The sequence below is a fragment of the Cervus canadensis genome, chromosome 16 (assembly GCF_019320065.1).
Source record: "Cervus canadensis isolate Bull #8, Minnesota chromosome 16, ASM1932006v1, whole genome shotgun sequence".
Lineage (NCBI taxonomy): Eukaryota > Metazoa > Chordata > Mammalia > Artiodactyla > Cervidae > Cervus > Cervus canadensis.
The window spans coordinates 13,446,330-13,470,900 of record NC_057401.1 but is presented as its reverse complement, the minus strand read 5'-3'; the positions used below and the strand labels follow the sequence as shown (position 1 = coordinate 13,470,900).

General features: G+C 34.2%; 1 protein-coding gene across 9 annotated transcripts in view; it reads right to left on the bottom strand.

Moving 5' to 3' along the window:
- The window catches only part of ADAMTS6 (ADAM metallopeptidase with thrombospondin type 1 motif 6), a 283,064-nt gene that overhangs the window by 158,058 nt on the left and 100,435 nt on the right, over positions 1 to 24,571 (bottom strand). For 8 of the 9 annotated variants that reach the window (XR_006273340.1, XR_006273341.1, XR_006273338.1 and 5 more), the window contains exons 8-9: positions 14,713 to 14,756; positions 10,523 to 10,628 (exon numbers count right to left, since the gene is read on the bottom strand). The exons of the other annotated variant lie outside the window; for it this stretch is intronic. Coding sequence is in view for 4 of the 8 variants with exons in the window: in XM_043488472.1 (XP_043344407.1) it covers positions 10,523 to 10,628; positions 14,713 to 14,756 (150 nt within the window). In the remaining 4 variants the exon portion in view is untranslated. The remainder of the gene's footprint in view (positions 1 to 10,522; positions 10,629 to 14,712; positions 14,757 to 24,571) is intronic. 9 annotated transcript variants of the gene reach the window in all.

The following is a 24,571-nucleotide window of genomic DNA, read 5'->3' as shown; positions in this document are numbered from 1 at the left end:
GGAAAATCTTAAAATGCTTAATTCAATTTTTTGTCTAAGCAGTTAATTTTGCCATGTTGCTAATATATTAACATCATTGTTCTTTTTAGAAAACCATGGTACTTTAAACTCTGCCTTTCATTTTATTAAATATAAATTCTTCACTAAAATAAGTAGATGACTACTCAGTTCTTCAAAAATAAAACACATTTACAATTACAAAAAGAATAGTTTCCTAACATTTTCAATATGATTAAATTTCTCTTCAGAAAGTGAAGAAATAATTATAGTCTAAATTGTGACAATTAAAAAATCTCAAAACTATGTCTTCTCATTGTAGCAGAAAAATACAAAGGAACAAAGAGACATCTTTCTTTACAATTATTTTCCATTTATTCTCTTTGATCTGTTCTTAGTCATAACTGATCTTGGCTATGAATCACTTGTTATAAAAAAGCAAAGATGAAATTTAAGGGATGTAGTCAGAAACTTCTCTACCCACATCTGGCAAACATTTTTAGATTTAACAGTTACCCACTAGGATAGCTATTACCATTTGTTCATGTGTTTTCTAAAACAGAGTTTGGAATTCACTTCTACTTTTGGGCTTTATATACAATTTACTAAACTAAGTGAACTCAAGATTCTGAACTTATTTAGGAAGATATTTAACAAGCAAGGTGCCTAAAAGAATCTAGGACCTAGACTCTTTCCACATGGGTAGAAAGCAATGTTCACATTTAGTATAAACATTTGAGTTGAAAGTTAGATTTCTAAAGCCAATGATATCACTATAATGCATTTACATCTTTTCTACTTCTACTTCACACTTTTTTCCTTTCATCTAACTGCAAAGATGGTAGGGGTCAGAGGAAACAAGCTATTTGAGACATACTAAGATTTTGGGCGAGGTGTGTATATGTATGTGCATTTGTGTGTGTGCATGCACAGTGAAAGGTAGGGAAGACAGAAAATCATGGCAAAGATAGGGAAGGTAGCTGAAACAAGGAAACCTTTGTTGTTATAATCTTCCATGTACTATGAGCAAAATGTAACTGAATTCATTATGGCATCTGAAATTTATGTCAACCAATTAGTACAATCATGTCTGCCTATAAATTCATTCTTTGTTTTTCTTGCAAAATGAAGAGAGTGCCTTATCAAAGTTCTTAAAGTTGAGAGTGACTGAATTCTACTTCAGTAGGTTTAATATTTATATAACACACACATACATACACCTATTCTGTCCTGTAATTCTAGACATTTAATTCAGTAATTACCTGATTGGTTTTACCTACTTTTGTATTACTGCATGTCATAGCAAAGACTTAATCATTGAAATAATTCAATTTGTTAGAATTTATTATAAGAACATTTCTTTAAAAATCTTAATGTTACTATCATTGTTTTAGCTATTAGTGGGAGTATGTCTACATACGTGACAGCCTATATATTAAAATGCATATTGTATTGATATATATAACATATATATATATATGTATGTGTACATCTGTGCATGTATGCATATGTAGACAGGCAGGTAACATAATTTTGGCTTCTTCCTAGCCCTGACAGTAATGGAGTGGCATTTTAATAATAATAGCAATATGTTCTAATTTGAAATATATAAAAATTTTATAGTAGATTCATAAAATCTAATACAAATAGGAAGAAACAGGCATATTATACCATACATGGTATTACTAGTTTAGGTAAATAACAATGGCACCATACAGCTATAAAGCTGAATCAACTGACAGAGTAAAATGTTTGTCATCTTCCATTGAATAAAATATTTCTATATTAGAAAAAAAATAAGTTCATTGCTTTTCCTAAAGGGTGTAAAACCTTAAAGGAACCACAACATTCATTTTAGAGTTAGACCTTGTAATATGAACATTTATCATTCAATCATTTATTCATTCATTGACAGTTATCGACAGAATGCCTATTACCGCACATTAAAGTACTATTTACCTCAGTCCCTATTATGCAATACATCATGTCTGGCTTTAAATAAACAATGGCAAGACCTGCTGAAACACAGTCAAAAGGGAAGAAACAATCATCAAAACTAGACTCAGATATTATACAAATTTTGGAATTAACCGAGTGGGAATTAAAGATAATTATAATTAATATTTAAGGGCTGTAATGAAAAAAGTAGCCAATATAGAAGAAAAGACAGGTAACAGGCAGAAAGATGAAAACTCTAAGAAAAAATCAAAAGAAAATCAAGAAACCAAAACCAGTGTAATAGAAATGTAGAATTCCTTTGATGATCTCATAAGTAGACTAGACTAACTGAGGAAATAATCAGTGAGCCTGATGACAGCTCAACAGAACCTGCCAAAATTGAAATGCAGAGAGAAAAAAGAATGAAAGAGATGCCCCCCACCCCCAAAACAGAATAAAACATCCATGAACTCTGGAACAATATCTGAAGGTATTACATGTATGCAATGTAAATACCAGAAATAGAATAAAGACAGACTATGGTCGAATAAATGTTTGAAGTAATGACCAAGCCTTTTCTAAAATGAACAGATACCAACCACAGACTCAGGAAGTTCAGAGAATATCAAACAGGATAAATACCAAAAAAAATCAATATCTACTTATATTGACTCAAATTGAAGAAGACAAAAGACACAAAATCTTAAAGAAATATCTTCTAGAGGACAAGGATAGGAACAGAAGCAATTTTTCATCAGACATCATGCAAATTCTATATCCAGTAAAATTATTCTTCAAAGGCTCTAAAGGATAAATACTTTCTCAAACAAAAACTGAGGGAAGCTATTATCAGTAGACCTGTGCTGAAAGAAATGTTAAAAGAAGTGCTTCAGGGAAAAGGAAAATTAAATAAATCAGTTAATTAAAAATAAATAAATAAATAAATTTTATATAAAATTTTTATGCTAAAACTCAAGAGAAACCATTAAAATTTTTAAAAGAAGCATAATTGACAAGCTATGAGAAGAGATAAAATGAAACCATGTAAAATGCTCAGTTAAAACCAGAGAAAGGAGAAAAAGAGAAGGAAAAGAAACAAACTGCAACAAAGAGAAAAGTTACAAAAATAGTAGATATTAATTCAACTATATTAATAATCACTTTAAATATAAATGGTTTAAATATATCAATTAAAAGAGAAACTATCAAGAGTGAATAAAGATATAAGAACCAATTATATACTGAATATAAGAAATCCACTATAAATATAAAGACCCAGTGAAGCTAAAGGGATGGACAGAGACAGATACACTTGCTCACATGAATCAAGAGAAAACTGGAGAAGCTATATTAATTGTAGACAAAGAACACTTCAGAAAGGAGAAATTCTCAGGATAAAAATATTAAATAATAATTTAGAGATCATTTCTCCAAAGAGACAAAAAACTTGACAAGAATGTATGCATTTAACAATAGTGTCAAACATTTGAGTCAAAACTGATACAAAAGTATGGGGAAATAAACAAATCCATCACTATAATTGGAGACTTAAACATCCCTTTCCCAATAACTATTAGATCAAACAGGAGTAAAAAATCAGTAAGGATACAGTTGACCTGAACAGCACTATAAACTGGATCCAAAGAAGATATACAGAGGGCCAACAAGCACTTGAAAAGATGCTCATGACACTAATCACCTGGGAAAATCAAAACCACAATGAGACATAATTTTACATCTGTTAGAATGGCTAACAAGAGATTATACGTGCTGGCAAGGATGTGGAGAAAAGGGAACTACTTTACACTGTTGGTGAGAATGTAAATTGGTATAGCTAGTATGGAAAACAGTATTAAGTTTTCTCAAAAAAATTAAAAATAGAACTATCATATGATCCAGCCATCCCACTTCTGGATATGTAGTCAGAGGAAATAAAATCTCTATTTCAAACAGATATCTAAAGTCTCATCTTCATTGCAGCATTACTCACAACAGCCAACATACGAAAGCATACCAAGTATCCACCAATGAACGAATGGATAAAGGAAATGTGATACACATCCCCTCTCACACAGTGGAATATTGTTCAGTCATAAAAAGGAAATTCTGCCATTCCCTTCTGTATAGCAAAAGAAACAATCAACAAAATAAAAGGGACTCTATGAAAGGAAGCAAATATTTGCAACATGGATGAAACTTGGGGCTTTATGATAGTGAAATAAGTCAGACAAAGACAAACACTGTTTGATCTCACGATATATGTGGAATCTAAAAAAGCTGAACTCTAACAGAGTAGACTGGGGACTGTCAGGGGGTTAGGGTCTGGAAGAAATGGGAAGATGTTGTTGTTCAAAGTGTACAAACTTCCAGTTATGAGATGAATAAGTTCTGGGGGTCTCAGGAAAGCATGGCTGACTATAGTTAATAATACTGTATTGTATGGGCTTCCCTTGTGGCTTAGCAGTCAAGAATCTGCCTGCAATGCAGGAGATGCAGGAGACACAGGTTCGGTCTTTGTGTTGGGAAGATCTCCTGGAGGAGGCATGGCAACCCACTCCAGTATTCTTGCCTGGAGAATCCCATGGACAGAGGAGCCTGATGGGCTACAGTCCATAGATAGGGTCGTACAGAGCTGGACATGACTGAAGCAACTTAGCACGCATGCAAGCACTGTATATTGTATACTTGAAATTTGCTAACAGAATCAATCTTAAATATTCTCACCATACCCACACAAAGAAGCAATTATATGATGTGCTGGATCTGTTAACTAACCTTATCATGGTAATCATTTCGTAATATATACGTGTATCAAATCACCACGCTGTACACCTTAAACTTATACAATGTTATATGTCAATTATATCTCAATAAAGCTGGAAAAAAAGGAGAAAACACAAATTACAAATATCAAGAGTAAATGATGAAATGTCATTATTTATATTATAGACATTAAAAAAGACAATAATATTAAGAATAATTGTAAAACAAAATTGGTAATCTTGCTGAAAGAGTCAAATATGTTGAAAGACAAAGTTAACCAAAGAAAAAAAAAGACTCAAAGATTTAAATAAATGTTATCTCACATCTAATTTTAAAATTAAATTATTAATAATAGTCCTACAAATGAAATTCCAGGCTCAGATGGCTTCATTGGTAAAGTCTATTAAACATTAAAAATGAAATAATATCAAACTTATGTATACAAACTCTTCTAGAAAACAGAACACTTCTTAATTCAATTTATAAGACTAACTTTATTCTGATACCAAAACTAGTCAAAGAAATTAAAAGAAAGCTACAAACCAACAATTTTTTGACAAATTGGACTGAAATAACTGGATCTTCCTATGAGGAAGAAGAGGAACTTCAACCCTTACCTCACATCATACAAAAAAAGTTAACTCAAAGTGCATTATAGATCTTAATATAAAAGCTAAAAGTATAAAACAGATAAAAATATTGAAGAAAATCTTCACCATCTTGAAGTAGACAAAGATTTCTTAGGACACAAAAACACAAATCATACAAAAATTATAAATAAGATTTCATCAAAATTTTAAAATTCTACTTTTTCATAAGACATCATTAAAAAATGAATGACAAGCAAAAGACTTGGAGAAAATATTCACATTGCATATATATGATAAAGACTTTTATCCAGAATATATTGAGAATAATTGCAGCTCAATAAGAAACACCTCAGTTTTTTTTTTTTCAAATGGGAAAAGAATTTGAGTAGACATTTCAGAAGATAATAACAAATATGCACATGAAAAGATGTTTATTATCACTATTTATCAGAAAATAGATAGTTAACTAATTAAAGCCACAATGAGATACCACTAAAATGTATAATAATGGGTAAATCAAAAAGACATAATAATAAATGCCAGCAAGGATCTGAAGTAACTGGAATTCCCATAGACTGCTAGTGGGAACGCAAAATGGTATACAGCCATTTTGAATTAGAGTTTGTTTATCATAAAGTGAAACTCATATATACCATACTACCAGCAGGACTACCCAAGAAATGAAAACATATGCCCATACAAATTCTTATACATGGATGTTTACACCAAATCTATTTAAAATAGCTCCAGACGAGAAATAGCCTAAAATGTGATGTATGCTATTATGATATGGAATACTCTTCACAAAAAAAAGAACTATCGATATACACAACAACAACATGAAATGAATCTCAAACCTGTGCTGAGGGAAGAAAGCTAGTCACAAAAGGGTACCCACTATATAAGTCTACTTAAAACTACAGGAAACTTCAGGAAAGACGAGTTTAATCTCTAAAGATAGAAACTAGATCTGTGGCTGTCTGGGGCCAAGGAAAGGTTGTAGGAGTGTGGACACTGACTGTGAAAGGGAGCAGAGGGACTTTTCTCAGGTAATATTCATGTTGATATCCTGATTGTTGTGATGGGTACATGGTTATATACATTTGTCAAAATTCATCAAACTGTACACAAAATGGATGCATATTTACTGTATACAAATTATACCCAACTGTTTTAAAACTTACTCATGGGAAAGCAAACACTTTGAAAAAATAGAATACTTAACTCATTTTATAAGACTAACACTATATTGATACCAAAATTAGACGAAGGCATTCAAGTACCAACTACCTTAGTGTGTGTTTATTATTAGCCTTCTATCAAGAAAACACCACACTTGTATACATTGCTATATTTAAAATGTATAACCAACAAAGACCTACTATGTAGCACAGGGAACTGTGCTCATTATGTAACAACCTAAACGGGAAAAGAATTTGAAAAAGAATAGTCATATGTATACGTATAACTGAATCACTTTGCTGTACACTTGAAACTACCATAACATTGTTAATCAACTATACTCCAATATGAAACAAAAAGTTAAAAAAATATATATTATATATATAAAGAAAAAATAAAGTCTCTATATATTCTATATCCACCAAAAAAAGAAAAAAAAAAACAAAACACAGCACTGATCAAACATTTAAAGATACTTAGGGGGTTTCCATGGTGGCTCATTGGTAAAGAGTCTGCCTGGCAAAGCAGGAGACACAGGTTCGATCCCAGGTCAGGGAAGATCTCGTGCCACAGAGCGATGAAGCCCATGCACCACAACTATTGAGCCTGTGCTCTAGTCCAGGAGCTGCACCTACTGAGCATGCGTGCCACAAATACTGAGGCCCGTGAGCCCTAGAACTTATGCTCTGCAACAAGAGAAGCCACTGCAATGAGAGGCCCAAGCACAACTAGAGAGTACCCTTACTCACAACTATAGAAAAAGCCCGCATGCAGCAACGAAGACCCAGCATAGTCAAAAATAAATAAATAAAATTATAAAAAAAATAAAATTAAAGATACATAGATATTTGCAGCAGGAAAGGGGAAATTTGGATAAAGAGAACAATAATAATAGCTTCCTAACAAAAGTAATCTAATTTACAATTTTATCCTGAAGTCTTGGTACATTTCTCTTTCTTTAAAAAAATTCATCTCCTAACCAATCTCCTTTAAAAAGTATATCTCTACTGGAGACGAAATACTGATACTGATTTCCAAAAGCGAGACTTATATATCCCTGCAGCTTTCAATACAACTTTCGACAATTCTTCCAAAATTAGAATTATAGTTCACTCAATTGCTATTAATTAATAAATGAGTTAAGTCAAATCTAAAAGTTTTATGATTGCAAAACCTGTTCATTTTTTGTGAAAAAAAATCAGACATATATAATGGTAGAGTAACATAATGAATGGGATGACCCAGCCACATACCATCAAGATTACAAATTCAAAATGTTATTATTTTTGTTTCATCTTTCTCTTTTCTTCTTCTTTCTTTAACAAGCAAATCTCAGATGTCCTTGCTACTTGAATCACATATATTTCAACATATATCTCTAAAAAATATTGATTTCTTAAAAGATTTCTTTTTAACATTATCTGTTTTTGCACAGTATAAATATATTATCTAGCTTTCTCAATATATACATGCCTGGTTGAATTCTTGTGAATTCTGTTCAACATAATTTTTTTCAATATCTAAAGCTGATGGCAGTTACATAATTAATAAAAAAAAATCAAAGAAGACTCTTTTCTCTAAGGTTTCATTAAGTGTTGATAGCTTATGGCCTGCGTTAAAGCCAGACACCTTTAAATAAAGCATACAGATCAGTTTTTCATTTGACAAGGAAGCTGATTTCTTGCTTGCATAAGGGAATGAACATGGTCTAGTCTTAGCTATCTACTGCTGTTTAAAATATACCATCCCCACATAAGTATGTGTATGTGCTCAGTCATGTCTTATTTTTTGTGACCCCATGAACTATAGTGTCAACAGGCTCCTCTGTCCATGCGATTTTCCAGGCAAGAATACTGGAGTGGGGTGCCGTTTCCTTCTCCAGTACGTAAGTATACCCTGGGTGCAAAACCATATTCTATTAATACACAACCTAAAAATTAGTACAAAATATTCACAGTCTAGTAACATAGTAGAGGCACTTCTCACTAATTCATGGTTAAAGATTTTTCATAGTCACTTAACATTTATCTTACTAAATGATAAAAATGATAAAAACTTTTGTCTTATACTCTATATAGAGCTCATTATACTCTGAAAAGTACCTGATATATTTACCATATTATTTTGTTTCAGCACTTTATTTTAATAATGACATGAGTTGTACCAGAGTTGACCTGCTGAATTCCTTAAAGTTCAACCTTATGATCTTAGAAGCAAGTAAAAGAATTTTCATCCATGAATAGGCAGTATGTTTAGCACACCCTACCTAGCTGTCTGAAGATAAAGGGATAAGGGGATAGTGATATAGGAATCAACATGGAAAAAAAGCTAATTTCTAGTGTTTCAAATAACGTTTTTGAATTGAAGCATTCTGGCTTTCAATATAAAGCATTTTGTGGATTTTCCCCCAATTTTCCCTCACAGCATCAAACAAGAATTAGCTGTGAAATAGTTACTCCAAGGCACATACATCTTAAGAGGTATATTCTACTTTTCTTTTACATTTCTTCTACATAGGGTACAAACCATTCATCTTAGGAAGAATTACAAGGATTTATCCATAAGGTCAACAAAAAAATCTAATAAGCTTAGAGTAGCTCAATTAGAATCTAATAAAAAATACAAAAGAGATAAACCCTCACCTTGCCTACTTAAGTGCATATAAGAATGGGGCTTGTAATGCATATGTTGACACTAACTTGTGATTGCATGAGGTAATAGTGCCCTCATTGACACATTATTCATCTGCTGCATGTTACTTGTCCTAACCTTTCAATTTAATTGAACCTAAAAGACCCTATTAAATTCAGTCTGGTTGCATAAGATTATGACAGTCATTAATGAGTCAGATTTTTAAGTGAGTTCAAGATAAACTGCCTGGTTAAGAGGGTTTTTCCCTTTTGTTTCCCTGCTGTTACTGCAATGGAAACTAGAATACCAATATTTTAGGACTTCATTAAAGTGTAATACTGACTTTTCCTTGTGTCTGAATTAAGTCAGGTTTGAAACTTGTTGGTTTCTTGAATTCACACATAAATCAATACCAATGTGGTAAAATTTAAATTGCAACTTTCAAAGTAACACAAGAGACTGACCCAAGTTTACTCTTCACCTAGGGAAAAAAAAATGAACTACAGATTTATCTCAGGAATGACCTCTGAGGCAAGTATACAATAAACATTCATTTTGTTTGTTCTTTTCCCGCATCCATTTTTCTACCAAAAAAAGCAGACTATAAAAAATTTAAGTCATACAAACAACATCAGAAGTTCTTGCAAATAGCCTGCTTCTTTTAGTTTAAAATGTTTGACTATCTTTTTAAAGCAGTCAAACTTCTCTCTCTCCACATCAGCAAGCTTTTATATTTACTATTGCCTGTTTCTTGAAATAAAGTAAGGGTTTTATTGTGACTGGGTGGTGGATTGGGGGAGGGGAAAGTCATAGGATAGTTTTTGGCACAGATTTCTTGAAAACAAATATTAAAAACTCCAGATCCTCCTAAAAAGTAGTGAGAATGATATCTCACTACTCCTGTAATATCAGGATTTTGCTTTTTACTGACACACAAGTATACCTGAAAATGCAAATTGCACAGCAGTAATTACACAAACCTAGAAAAGGCCATGCTCATAGCTGTATGAATAGTGAAAAATCAAAGTACACTTTATGATAATGATGTCAATAATGATTTTTAAATATATATTATTGTCACTTAGGGAAATGAAAGATCATTTAAACAATTTGACTGTGAGAAATTGGGTGTTGAGTGGATCATGGTAAAGCTAAATTGTTACAAACGTATATAAAAAAAACAAGTGTAGTGCATTCACTACTCTGAGGACACTAATCATTGAATCAGAGAGACTATTTAACAAGTCTCCAATTCTTAAGATGATTTATCCCAATACCTTAAATGATAACACTCTCTATTGAAATCAGACAAAAAGGCATAAAATATGGTTGAGTACGGGCATTTCACACAGTAGTTATTTATGAATTGCTCAAAAAAGTGGAGCTCTGAAATTTATTTTGATTTTCTTAAACTCACTCACTTGTGGCCAATCTCATGTGCAATGGTAAAAGCTGAACCCAGGCCAATGTCTTCATTAATGCTGCAGCTCCTTTCAGGCTCACACATTCCAGCCACAGAGGCCAAGCCTGAATAAACAGAAGGAGACACAAAGGGTCAAGCCAAGGTGTTTCAGTCTTAAAAAGCCCATACTTATAAATGCCTGGATTCTTTTTAATAACCTCCATGCACAGAAGGAGCAGTTGGCAAAAGGTTAACTTTCTAGTCATTTGCAAAATCACTGGGGGGAGTTTCACTTTGCCGGCTAGACATTAATATTTTTTGAACTGCAGTCAGTGCTGGAAAATGTCTAGACTAGGGGTTAGATTTATAAATTTTACTTCTGGTAACTTGGGACCACCTAGTAACTTGAGCCAGAAGAGGGAATTCAAGAAAGCATTTCTATTTTAACATTCTTCAGGCTGTAGAAAGCAAAATATATCCACATTATTTTTCTAAAGAGATCTGTTTAAGTTTAGTGGGTTCATAAAAATATACAAGCAACTTTTTAGTTACCAAAAAAAGGGAATCCCAAATGGTTTTTTAAAATGACATTTTTATAAAAACATAAATGAATGATTCAAAACAGAAAAAAGAACTGTTAAAGATGGGAGGTTTTTGCATTTTTTTAAAATTTTCTGAAATTAGTCCTGCAAGTGATGCAACAATTTCTTTAAGTATTTTAATGGACAGAAAGTCATTCACACATTCGTGTGGTTCTCCCCTCTCTCATTCCCCTAAATGAAGTAGTTTTAGTAATAAAGCAAAAACTATGGTGTTAATTCACTGATTCTGGTGAAATGTTATGTTACTAAAGGCATTCTTCTCTTGGGAATTTTATTATGTAAAATTTTTAATATTTATTTCCAAATGAATACCATGCTCTGTGATTAGTCCATAACTTTAAACAGTGCTAAGAAAAAAAAAAATTTGTGTGAAAGATAAAATTTCATGTGTTATAAGGAAATAGATGCCAAGTCATACTTAACACACATATGTACTTAAGTTATTTAGAATAAACTGAAGAAACAGTAAAAGAAAAAAATTTCATATATTAGTAGTCTACTATCATCACCCAGGTATTAATAATTATCTTCCCACAAAAAATAATTTCAATCTAATTTCAATTAATACTTACTGAATGCAATAAACAATGTTCTGTGCTAGGAGCAATATCCCAGTTGCACTAATTTGGAACGGTAAAAGCTATCCAATTCATATTCTTACTGACAAGAAAACTCTAGAAATTGCATTTCTATTGTATCCATTAATATGAAATATCAACACTTACTACCATATTGGAACAAAGTTGAGGTTAGTATTAGATTTACTAATAGACTGTTTGCTTTTCTTACTGTTTTATGTTGGGGCGTAGGCAGGAATTGGGGAAGGAGGTAATTTCTGTCTCACAGAGTTAATAGTGATAACTTTGTTCTGCTCTTCCATTCAACTAGAAGTCTTGAGACTTGAAGAAGAGGAAGTAAAAAGAGGGATTAGTTGGGCAAGATGACTTAATTGTTTTTTTTTGGTTAATCAAAAAAATTTAATGAATATTACTTCTAAACTCTACAGAGAGAAAAAGAGAGGGAGGGAAAATACAAAAAAGTTTGCAGTCCATTACCTTTTTTAAGCTATTGTGTTCAATATGATCCATAATATGGGAAAAATAAAGCCACTCTATTTGAATATTGTTTCTCTTTTGAACTTTATGAAATCTGGTTTAAAAAATTGCTAATATTTATTGCTAAATTAACATTATTTATATTTCCCAAATATATTATTCAAAAGGTTATCTTTTTTTTGTTATTGTTGTTCTTGTTTCGTATGTGCCATATAGCCCTATTTTTAATTGAGAATTCTAAATGACTCCCCAAGGTGTATTTGCAAGCACAGATTTACTTCTGCATCTGCTATAAAATTGTTAGCTCTACTAAAAGAACAATCTAAGAAAGAACAGTTCTGGGAAATAACTACAATTTATTGAAAATACAAGGTATATCTTCACTAAAATAAATAATTTAGATGCTAATATATTTTTTTACAACTCCCCACCATTTTTTCTATTCTTGTAAAATTGAAGCTGTCAGTTTTTATGTGTGATTATGTTAATAAGGGTTTGATTACCATCAGGTCATTTAGATTTCCTCAGTTTGATGGCCAGTTTGCATGCTTAAATCTACTTAGCCATGTCACAATTAGTCACCAGCAGTACTAAGCAAGACAATATCTAAGAACTGGCATAAAACCAATATGAAAGTTACTAAAAAGACCACTCAAAAAGAAAAAAACCTGATCAACTGTACTGAGAACATATTTGCCACATATTAAAATCAACACATGTATATATAATGCAGTTAATTCAATTTTCAGCATAAGAGATAGTATAAAAATAAATTTATAATAGTTTATAATTTGAAAAATATAATTTATATTATGATTGAAAATACACTGACATGTACCCAAGTATTAATATATTGATTCTGGACATTAAAATATCCCAAAGCATTAGGCAGTGTTATTATTTATGTACCAATGAAGAATGTATCTCAAGTATTAAAAAACTGCTTTTAAGAAGCAGAATAGACTAGGTACAGATCCTACATATGAATATAGCTCTACATATTTATTTCCTCACAGTATATTCACTAGAGAATACAAGCTGTAGCTGGTATCCTCTTTGGGACTTAGTGGATACTGTACCTAAAACTGATTAAGCACTTAATAAAGGCTTACAGAATCTGCACAATAATGGAGGGAATAAGTTAAACAGTATAGATAATTTCTACATTAAATAATACCAGTTTGTTTCTATAGTAAACACCCTTATATTTCCTTAAGTGACTTTAACAATATCCTTGCAGCATAAGGGCAGATATTACTCTTAACTTCATAGACAAGGAAATTGAAGAACAAAGAGCTAAATAAACTGTAAAAGGTAATGTACTAAAACTGTCAAAGCCAGTGGTTGGTTTTTAGCTCCGGTTCCCTTCCTTTGGATTATTGTTGGTCTTGTTAACCTAAAACACTATGAAGAAAACCTTTCTGATGTGAACTTTCTCAGAAAAAAGAGCTCTTTCTCTGTTATGATTTTAACTAGCAAACTTCTCCACCATAATACTTGTCATTGGCAAACTGGGATTTCTTTCACCATAAATCCTGAGGGAAATGGCCTGAGGGAAATGGTGAAGGAGAAGCCTGGGAAAGCAGGTAAAATCATCAAGAGAAATTTTAATTTCTAAAGGGGTATTTCACTGACCTCCTCAGGGAGTTGGGTAATACCTTTTCTCCCACCTCTACTTTAAATTTGATCTTCTCAAAATTCTCATGAAGTGCACAGGAACAGATTTATAACTATTCCTTTACAGATAAGAAAAGTGAGACTTGTTAGACAGTCTAGAGAATTCACCTTCAGTTGCTTAACTTCTAGGTCTGTAAAAAGTCACTATGACACTGAAAAAAAAAAAACATAGAAAAGACTCCTTTTTTACTCCTTTTTTAAAGTAATTCTAGTTGCTTAACAATTTAGTTGACTTGAAAGCTACCATTTTCCCTCATTTGTATTTGCAGTTAACTTTTAACCACTATGAAATTATGCTCCACAACAATCATAATTTTTTAAATTCTAGAATAGTATAGAACTGCCCTAAAAATATGATATTTGGGAAGAACAAGGAAGATAATTTTGCTCTCTCTCTAAGTGGATTTTTCTCTGTACAGGTAACAAAATTTTCCAATAATATCTTAATTTATGAGGACATAATCTTTCCACAAAATTGGACCAAAAGAAGTACTGTTCTTAATGTCTCTGCATGAAGTATCTCCCAAGTTTCTTTTTCCTTTCCTTTCCTGAGATTTGAAGGTGCTTTAATTTGCCCTCAAACTCTCAGTATTTTTGGAAAATACATTACAGAGATGGACTATATGAAAATGAGTGGTAACTTTTGATTTAGTATTACTGTGTGATAATTTTGAAACACCTTCTAATCTGTTTTTAATCATCATTCTACTTGTTTCCTAATCAGTGACATATCCACAAAGGTCAGGTTTAATACTTTATAGGAATAATTTCAGATGTGCCAGAAACGAAAATTACCAAATTAATAATGATTAAAAAGTAAAACTATTGGACCAAAAAGACAATCTGAACTATCCTCCCTTTATAAAAAAACTTACCCAGTGTTCCACAGGGCTTATTTTTATAAGTGCAGATATCATATCTATAGAGGAGAAAAAAGAGAAATGAAATTTGTAATCTGATCAAATTTTTTGAATATTTTGTATATTCATCACATTTCTTTCATGTAGCTCTGGTTGTCAGACCACAATCAGTGCAATTATAAACAGCCAGCTGGAGTGTCGCATTTTCAGCACTCTGGGGGACACGCCGGCTGCACTACACTCACAGCCTCTGGCTGCGAGCCAGTGGGACACCTGCCAGTAAGAAAGAAAGGTTAAAGTGGATTTCTGTAATTGCAAGTTTCATAAAACCATCTACCATACTGTTTTGAAGCTAGAATAGCTTGTCTGCAGATTGCTACTGCTTCTACAAAAAGCAAACGGGTGGCTTTTTATTCCCAATATCTTTTGGACCTGCTGGAACATTTTGTTTTATTATAGCCACAGACGGTATTTTATACTTCTGAGCTATAAGCAATATGTGGAATTCCTTCGACTCTAACACAGGTTCTTGTTTTTTTTTTTTTTAAAAAATAGGGCAAAACAACAATGGGAATAAAATTGATATCATATAGTTTTCCTAGTTGTATACCAATAATTTAGTGTGGTTAAAACACAAACATTTTACAAAGAACTAAAAAAATAGCTCAATAGAAAGCTTTCCTAATGTTGGTCAGATACTTATTCCAATGTTGTACTACATTAAAACTCAATATAAAAAATGGAATTCATAATACTGCATATTTTAATGTATATTACATTTAGAATGCTAAATCAATATTGATGCAGACATTTAAGTACTTTTATAATATCTTTTTAATCTAATCTCTTAAATCAAAAGTATTCAAAGTACTAAAATGAAAATAAAAATAAAGTTAAAAAGACTGAACATTTTTGTTTGCCTACAATTTATGCTAGAAATCAAAAGCTTTTTTGGAAAAAAGAATAAACTTTCACCAACTACAGTAAAATCTAAGTTGGAAAAGTGTTTTTTTATTGTATATAAATGTTTAGTCCGTATCACTTGAAGAAGGGGTTAATGATCAGTCTCATTCTTGTTCATCAGATCAAAATGTATTTTCAAGAAACAAATATTATACTGTTGGTTATTTCATTAAAATCCCTGAAGATTCCTTTTGCCTACTTTTGAATTTCAAAATCTTGATCTTGATGACTGAGAAAAGGGATTTCTTCTCTTCTTGCATAACTTTATGTTCTGACCATTCACACATTCACGCCCTCTCTTTTCCTGTAATTAGTAAACCACAGGATCGCAGTATCTGGTACACTCTTAAATATGAGATAGATACCAGTACCTAGTACACTCTTGAATATAAGACAGAGGGTACTCGGTGTACTTATCAAAGCACCAAAAAATATATTCTGGGTGTCACAATCAATTTATCTTGTGATTATATGTGTAATGCCTATGACATTACATAGACACCACCCAAACCAGCAGTCTTCAACATAACATAAACAGACGTCTCATTGGTAACGCAGATACAAATGCATTACCTATTAGTGAAGTGAAGCCGCTTAGTCATGTCTGACTCTTTGCGACCATGTGGACAGTAGCCTACCAGGCTCCTCCATCCATGGGATTTTCCAGGCAAGAGTACTGGAGTGGGTTGCCATTTCCTTCTCCAGGGGATCTTTCCGACCCAGGGATCGAACCCAGGTCTCCCACATTGTAGGCAGACGCTTCACCGTCTGAGCCACCAGCGAAGTCCATTACCTGTTAAACGGAGCCTATTTCCAAATCATTAGTTTCCATTTGTACCCTTTCCTAAAGTTGATTTGCTGAAAATGCATCTGCAAGTCACCAATATACTGTCCCTCTTTCACTTTTCATAATTATCCTGTTTCTACTTTACAAAAAAAAAAGAAAGCATACTTCTCACCCATCCCAAACCTTGTCACGGTGCATTGTTCCCCTGGGGATAAAAGTCTCCTGAGTATAATGCAAGTGGGTAATTCAAGAATGCACTGATCCTAGAGGACAATCCTTTATGTGAAAAGCAAGAAAAACTGAAGGGGATGATGCTTGTTTCATCCTGGGAAGATCCTGTGTCTGTCAGTCTGACTGTTTATAAGTAAATCTATCTATCTATCTCATAACTAGAATTCAGAAGTGAGATGGTTGTCATGGAGTGTATTAACAGGCTGATTTGATCTAAAAAATAAAGACATCAAAGTTTGACTTAGCTAAGTAGTTTGGAGGCTAGGAATGATGTGCTGCTGCTGCTAAGTCACTTCAGTTGTGTCCGCCTCTGTGCGACCCCATAAACGGCAGCCCACCAGGCTCCCCTGTCCCTAGGATTCTCCAGGCAAGAATACTGGAGTGGGTTGCCATTTCCCTCTCCAGGAATGATGTAGCCAGTTAGATTTTACATAGACATTTTTTCATGACAATGAAACAGGCACCTCCAAGGTTTTGAAAAAATTTATTTGAAGCATATGCACAATATATGTTTTTAGCTATAGTCTCTGTAGCTACTTAAACTTGCAATTAAAAGTATTTTAGATTTAAAATATGAAAAGTGGTACATCATTTCTCAAAATTATTTTATGGGTCAAATTAAGCAAAAAATTTGAAAAGCACAAACAACTTATATTTCCACCTCTTAGCAGTCCTTTCTTATCTTCTTTCCTTGTTCTCATTTTGCCTATACCCTTTATATTACACTCATGATGAATATTATTTCATTCTGTCATGACTGCAAAAATACTTACACAAAGGCTAAAGACACCAATAATAAAAGCTAAAGCATCCTAGACTAAGATATTTCTATTTGCATTTTCTTCAGCTTTCTCCAATCCTTTAATATATCTATAGAATTTTCTATAAGCCATTCTGTAGAGAAAAGACATCATTTCTTATTGGCTTCTTCATTCAATTCACACTCTATCCTTCTCTATTATATACTCACAGAGAACAATTATGACCTATGCTTCACTTATAATATCAAGTACTAAAAGCAACATTTTTATATTCATTCTTTTATATACAGATGTACTGAGTACCTAGCATGTGCCCAGATATAGTGCCACATACTTGAACCTGAAAATGAACAAGTATGCTATAGTCTATTTGGGAAAAGACACATAAGCAGATAAGTTACAAAATGTGAAAAGATGATTAAATAAATGTTAAAAAGCTAAACTTACACATAACAGAGCCAATATTTGCTAGTTATTATAATTAAGATTATTGTCACTATCAAGTTATGAACAAAATACTGTGGAAATACAGGTGAAGGAAAGATTCCGTAATAGAAAACTAGGAAACAGATGCATATAGAACATAACATCTGAAATGGATTTCAAAGATCTAGATAGATAAAATAGAAAAGTAAATGCATTCTAGGTAGATAACAAAATAGTCAAAGAAGCAGAGTTTGGAAAGGGTATGGCATGTGCAGGGAACCATGAAAAGTTGAGAGAGGCTGAAACACTCAAAGTATAGGGTAAAATATCAGAATATGAATTTGGGGAGTTGTTGTGGGAAGGCTACAGTATTAAATACCCTGAATGCCAAGCAGGTTTTTTTTTTTTCATATAGGCAAAAGAAACTTAAAAATAAGTTTGCACAATAGGAAACATTTTTAAGTATGTTTATATGAATGTGTATACAGATTAAGTTTGCATACAGATAAGTGTGGAAGGTAAATGGTGGGTATCTGAGAGTGGGAGGTGCAAGAGTGGGGAGAATATAATGATTTTTACTCTTTTTACTATGTGTGTGTGTGTTGCTCAGTCATGTTCAACTCTCTGCGACCCCATGGACTGTAGCCCTGTCCATGGAATTCTCCAGGCAAGAATACTGGAGTGGATTACCATTCCCTTCTCCAGAGGAACTTCCCAACCCAGGGATCGACCTCTGGTCTTCTGCCTCGCAGGCAGAGTGTTTATTGTTTGAGCTACAGGGAAGTCTCCTAAAAAAAAAATATGAGGCCTTAGCACCTGAACAGCGACATGAACTCTGGACCCTCCGATTAAAACTCTGATGCTCCAACGACCGAACTATCCAGGCAATGTATACTCTATTACATCCTCCCTAAGTATTAGTCGCTGAGTCATGTCTGACACTTTGAGACCCCATGGACTGTAGCCCACTAGGCTCCTCTGTCCATGGAAATTCCAGGCAAGAACAGTGGAGTGGGTTGCCACTCTCTTCTCCAGGGATCTGCCTGACCCAAGGATTGAATCTGGGTATCCTGCACTGCAGGCAGATTTCTTTACTGTCTGAGGCACCAGGGAAGCCTAATAAATTTTTATTTAGCCAAGATTTAATCAGAAAGCATTTTGGCTATACGGGCCTCTGATTATCAACACAAGAGATAACTGATAACTAGCCTATTAATGTTTAATACATGTTACCTGCCTTCTGAGAAACCTGTATGTAGGACAAAAAGTAACAGGTAGAACTGGACATGGAAAAATGAACAGGTTCAAAATTGGGAAAGCAGTATGTCAAGGCTGTATACTGTCATCCTGCTTATTTAACTTATATGCAGAGTACGTTATTTGAAATGCTGGGCTAGATGAATCACAAGCTGGAATCAAGATTACCAGGAAAAATATCAATAACCTCAGATATGCAGATGATACCACTTTAATGGCAGAAAGTGAAGAGGAACTAGAAGCCTTTTGATGAAGGTGAAAGAGGAGAGTGAAAAAGCTGGCTTAAAACTCAACACCCAAAAAACTAAGATAATGGTCTTATCACATCACGGCAAATAGATCAGGAAAATGTGGAAACAGTGTCAGATTTCATTTTCTTGGGCTCCAGAATAAATGCAGATGGTGACTGCAGCCACGAAATTAGAAGACACTTGCTTCTTGGAAGAACAGCTATGTCAAACCTAGATAGTGGTGAAATGTATGGAGAGAGTAACATGGAAACTTACATTACCATATGCAAAATAGATGGCCAATGGGAATTTGCTGTATGACGTAGGGAACTCAAACAAGGGCTTTGTATTGGTGAGATGAAGATGGAAATGGGAGGGAGGCGACATATGTATATCTATGGCTGACTGATGTTGATGTTTGATAGAAAATGACAAAATTCTTTAAAGCAATTATCCTTCAATTAAAAAATATATTTAAAAAAAAGAAAGAAAGAAAGAAACCTGGACAGTGTTTTAAAAAGCAGAGACATCACTTTGCTGACAAAGGTCCATATAGTCAAAGCTATGGTTTTTCCAGTAGTCACATATGGATGTGAGAGTTGGCCCATAAAGAAGGCTGAGAGCCAAAGAATTGACGCTTTCGAACTGTGGTGCTGGAGAAGACTCTTGAGGGTCCCTTGGACTGTAAAGAGATCAAGCCAGTCAATACTAAAGGAAATCAACCCTGAATATTCATTGGAAGGACTGATGTTGAAGCTGAAGCTCTAATACTCTGGCCACTTGATGCAAAGAGCTGACTCACTGGACTAGACCCTGATGCTGGGAAAAACTGAGGGAAAGAGGAGAAAGGGGTGACAGAAGATGAGATGGTTGGATGACATCACTGACTCAATGGACATGAATCCGAGCAAATTCATGGAGATAGTGATGGAGAGAGAAGCCTGGCATGCCACAGTTCATGAGGTCGCAAAGAGTTGGACATGACTTAGCAACTGAAAAGCAACAACAAATGTTGAAAATGTGTTTTTCCTTGAAAAAAAAAATTAATGATGCTCCAGATCTGTAGATTGGTCGAAAGATCACAGAAGTACTCTACTACTCTTCATGAACACTTAAAATAATTCAGCAAACTTTGCAGGCTGTACACTAGGGTAAAACTTCTAAGATTTGTCCCGTGTGTCCACTCAGTGGTTTGAGTATTACAGCACTAACGGACAACTCTAAGAGTAATAGAATTCTGTCCCTAAAATATGTTCATGCACACATGCAATTCATTCTTTCACACAAAGAGCACCAAAACAGCTGAAATGTCATCCAACATATAACACAAGGAGTATGAACTATTTTTTGACTCCTTGCTTACTTTATAAATATTTGTATGCTTAATGAAATTTGATCTAAAACTTCCCTTCATTACAGTTGATACCATACACTCACCAAACCCTAAGAGTATGCCTTATCATATTAGCTTAGGTCAGTCTGACAATAAAAATTCCTGGCTGATGGAAGGAAGAGGTGATACAGTAACACAAAAATAATACTCTCAGCACCCTTATCAATCTCTAATAAATCTTGACCAACCCAAATATGGCAGGAGTCCCCAAACTTGGGCCTTTGTCTAAACTACAGGCTAGGCTAAGAAATACACTGGAGTCCTAAGCAGTGAGAGAAAAGCTGAAATACGATTAGAAAAGGTTTTCCAGATTCTGAATTTAGATAGAAAAATAGCACTTTTTCACTATGGTATTTTTTTCGTTGTTTTCTTTTCATGAAAGAATAATTAAGGGCTCAATCAAGGCAGGTGAAAAAGAGCTAAGAAAAGTTATCAAAAGGATTCTAGATAAAGCCAGATACCTAAAGGAAATCAGGGATCTTTTTGAATGAGTAGATGAATGCATACACTGTCATTTCTTTACCCTCAATTCATCAGGTTGAACTGACTAAGCAAGATCAAAACCAGAGTTAGCTAAATATCTGTTACTGTAACACTGGTATACTTTTTTTTGTGGATACTTTAAACTGTTTAATCTTCTAATCACTTTGGCTAGACAGGGCTATCAGAGGAAACTGACCAAAACACATCATGAAGCTCCATTTTAAAGTCTGTAAAATATAGCACTACCTTACAGTGATGTAATACCTGGGTGGGTTCTTCAGACCTCTCTTCAAAAACTACATTTCATTCTTATGCAAGTGAAACACTTATGCAAAGAAGCATTCCTTTCAATGATTTACTTTTGAAAGTGAAATGAATCAAAATCTAAACCTTGAGTCTCATTTGTTTAACACCAAATCACAGACTAACTTCCAAAGAGAAAGTCCTATGTACTGTGCTGTCTCATTTTGTTCTCTTAGATGTGGTGGCAAAAGCCAAGTGATGGTGACACAGCACTTTTCAGCTTTCTTTTCATGTACTAAGGCTTATTATAAAAAAATGACCTCAGTTCTAAAAAAACTGTAATAAAATAATGAGAAAAATTATTTTAATCTAATATATGTGAGAACCTGGGAATTCCAAGGTCAAGGTAGCTGCAGATTCACTGTCTGGTGAGAGCCCACTTTCTAGCTCGTACACTGCTGACTGTCCCTAGTGTGTGCACATGACCTTTCACTGGTACTTGCTCATGAAGAGACAGAGAGCTCTGTGTCCCTTCCTCTTCTAATAGGGCACTAATCCCATCATGAGAACTCATGACCTCAACTAAACCTAACTACTTCACAAAGGCTCCACCTTCAAATATCATCATACTGGGGATTAGGACTTCAACACTGGAATGAGGGGTGTGGTTCAGGCACTCAGTCGTGTCCAACTCTGCGACCCCATGGCCGTGGACTACAGCACTCCAGGGGGGACATACATTCAGTCCATAACATTTCATTCCTACCCCCAAAATTTATGTCCTTCTCATGTCCAAATATGTTGATTCTATCACAGCAACCTCAAAAGTCTTAATGCATTCCAGTAACAACTCTAAAGTCCAGAGTCTTACCTAAGTATCGGCTAAATCAGATACGGGTGAGACTCTAGGCATAATTCATCCTGAGGCAAAATTCGTTTTCAATTGTGACTTTTGAAATCAGAAAAGTTATGTGTTTCCAAATGGAAGGACAGTCATAGAATAGATGTTCTTATTCCAAAAGGTAGAAATCAGAAGGAAGAAGGGGGTGATGGGTCCCTAGTAAGTCTAAAATGTAGCAAGCAAATGCTATTAGACCTTAAGGCTTAAGGATGATGCTCTCTGATATGATGTTCTCCCTTCTAGAACCACTGGGATGGTGGTATCATCCCACGGCTTCCTGAGGTGGCCTCACCTCTTCAACTTGGCAGAGTGCCGCCCACCTGGCTTCACCCACTCAGCTTTCTGTGAAGGCCCTCCCATGCAGCTCTGCAGGGCAAAGCCTTGCCCTTTGAAACCAGGTAGAGGCAGTCTTGCTTCCCAGGCTGCACAGTCTGGGCCTGTGGTGGGAGAAGTAGCCCTGCTGGTCTCTGAATTGTCTTTAGGGTCTTTCTTCCCTTTTCTTGAAGGATAATTCACATTCACAGCTTTCCTTCATTCCATCCTATTTTCTGTTTCCTTTTGTCCCCGCTGGCAATTTTTTCCTGGTATAATCCCATTTCTATTCCTGACTGTTTAGATGGCTGAAGAGGTCTGTAGCTTATAACCACACTACTCTGTCAAATGGTTCAGTCAGCCACACACTTAGTGTTCTCTTTTGAACATGTTTCCTCACTTTTTGCAATTTGGACAGGATGAGGATTTTCCAAATCTTGAAGTCCAGATTCTTTTCTGTTTAATAATTCCTTCTTCATTTCTCTCTTCTTATATTTTATTTTAAGCAGTCAGGAGGACTAAGGCACTCCTTCAATGCTTTGCTTAGAAATCTTCTCAGCTAAATATCCAATTTCTTTTCTCACAAGTTCTACCTTCTACAAACTAGAACACGAACATAATTTGGCCAAGCTTTTTTGCCACTTTATGACAAGTTTCAGTAAGATTCACCTTTTCTCCATTGTCCAATAACCCTCACTTCTGACAGAGACATTGCCAAAATGGTCTTTCTATCCATATTTTTATCAACATTCTGCTCACAATTATGTATTCTTTAAGAACATTGAAGCTTTCTCTACAACTAACTCTCCTCTTTTTATGAGCTCTCACCAGAATCACCCTTAAAATCCCCTTCATAGCAACTTAGCTTCTTCTAGCAGGCACCTTAAAACTTTTTCAGTCTTTACACACCACCCAGTTTTAAACCTACCCCACTTCTCAGTGCCAACTGCTGAATTAGTCAGCTTGGGCTGTGTAACAAAATACCAGAGACTGAGTGGCTTTATCAACAAATATTTATTTCTCATATTTCCGGAGCTAGCAAGTCCAAGATCAAGGTGCTGGCAGATCCTAGGCCTAGTGAAGGCCCTCTTACCAATTCCCAGACAACCACCTCTTTACTATATCCTCACATGGCGGGGAGGGCGGGGGGGGGAGCGCTCTGGTATTGCCATCTTATATGGGCACCAATTTCATCATGGGGGCTCTACCCTCAAAGCCTCATCTAATCTAATTGCTTCCTAAAGGTCTTACCTCCTAATACTATAACCCTGGGGGTTAAGATGATGACATATGTATTTTAGGGGACCACATTCAGTCCACAACACTACTTTAAACAGCAAATTTGATTCAATTTATGAACTTCACTTCACAAGTTATATTTTTTCCCCAAGTTGCATGTTTTATAATACTTATCTCTTTATCCAAATGACCTTAACTATCTTGGAAAAGTTACTTGCTAATATTTTTGAACTCCTAAAATGCAAGACTAACCATATGTATATTATCTGATATGGGGACATAATTATTATTATGTGAATACCTTATACATTAGTCCTCAAAGATATGTCAATTATTTGTTTAATAAATATTAGACATATTTAGCTACTAATTCCTGTCTTATGTCACAGGCTACCCATGTTTTTGCTCATGGGATGAAACAAAGATTTACCTTCAAACTGTAAAACACAACTCTGGTTATTCACATTATAATATGAATTTTCCATTCAGTCTACTAGGATTTTTCTACTGGGAAGCATAAAGATAGTTAGCAAAGAATGATTTTGCAAAACAGTCTCCAAACTATTATAGCAAAATGTTGATCTACCTGACAAGATTGAAACTTTCTATGTAAGTTATAAAAGGCCTACCAACACAGGATTTGTATTA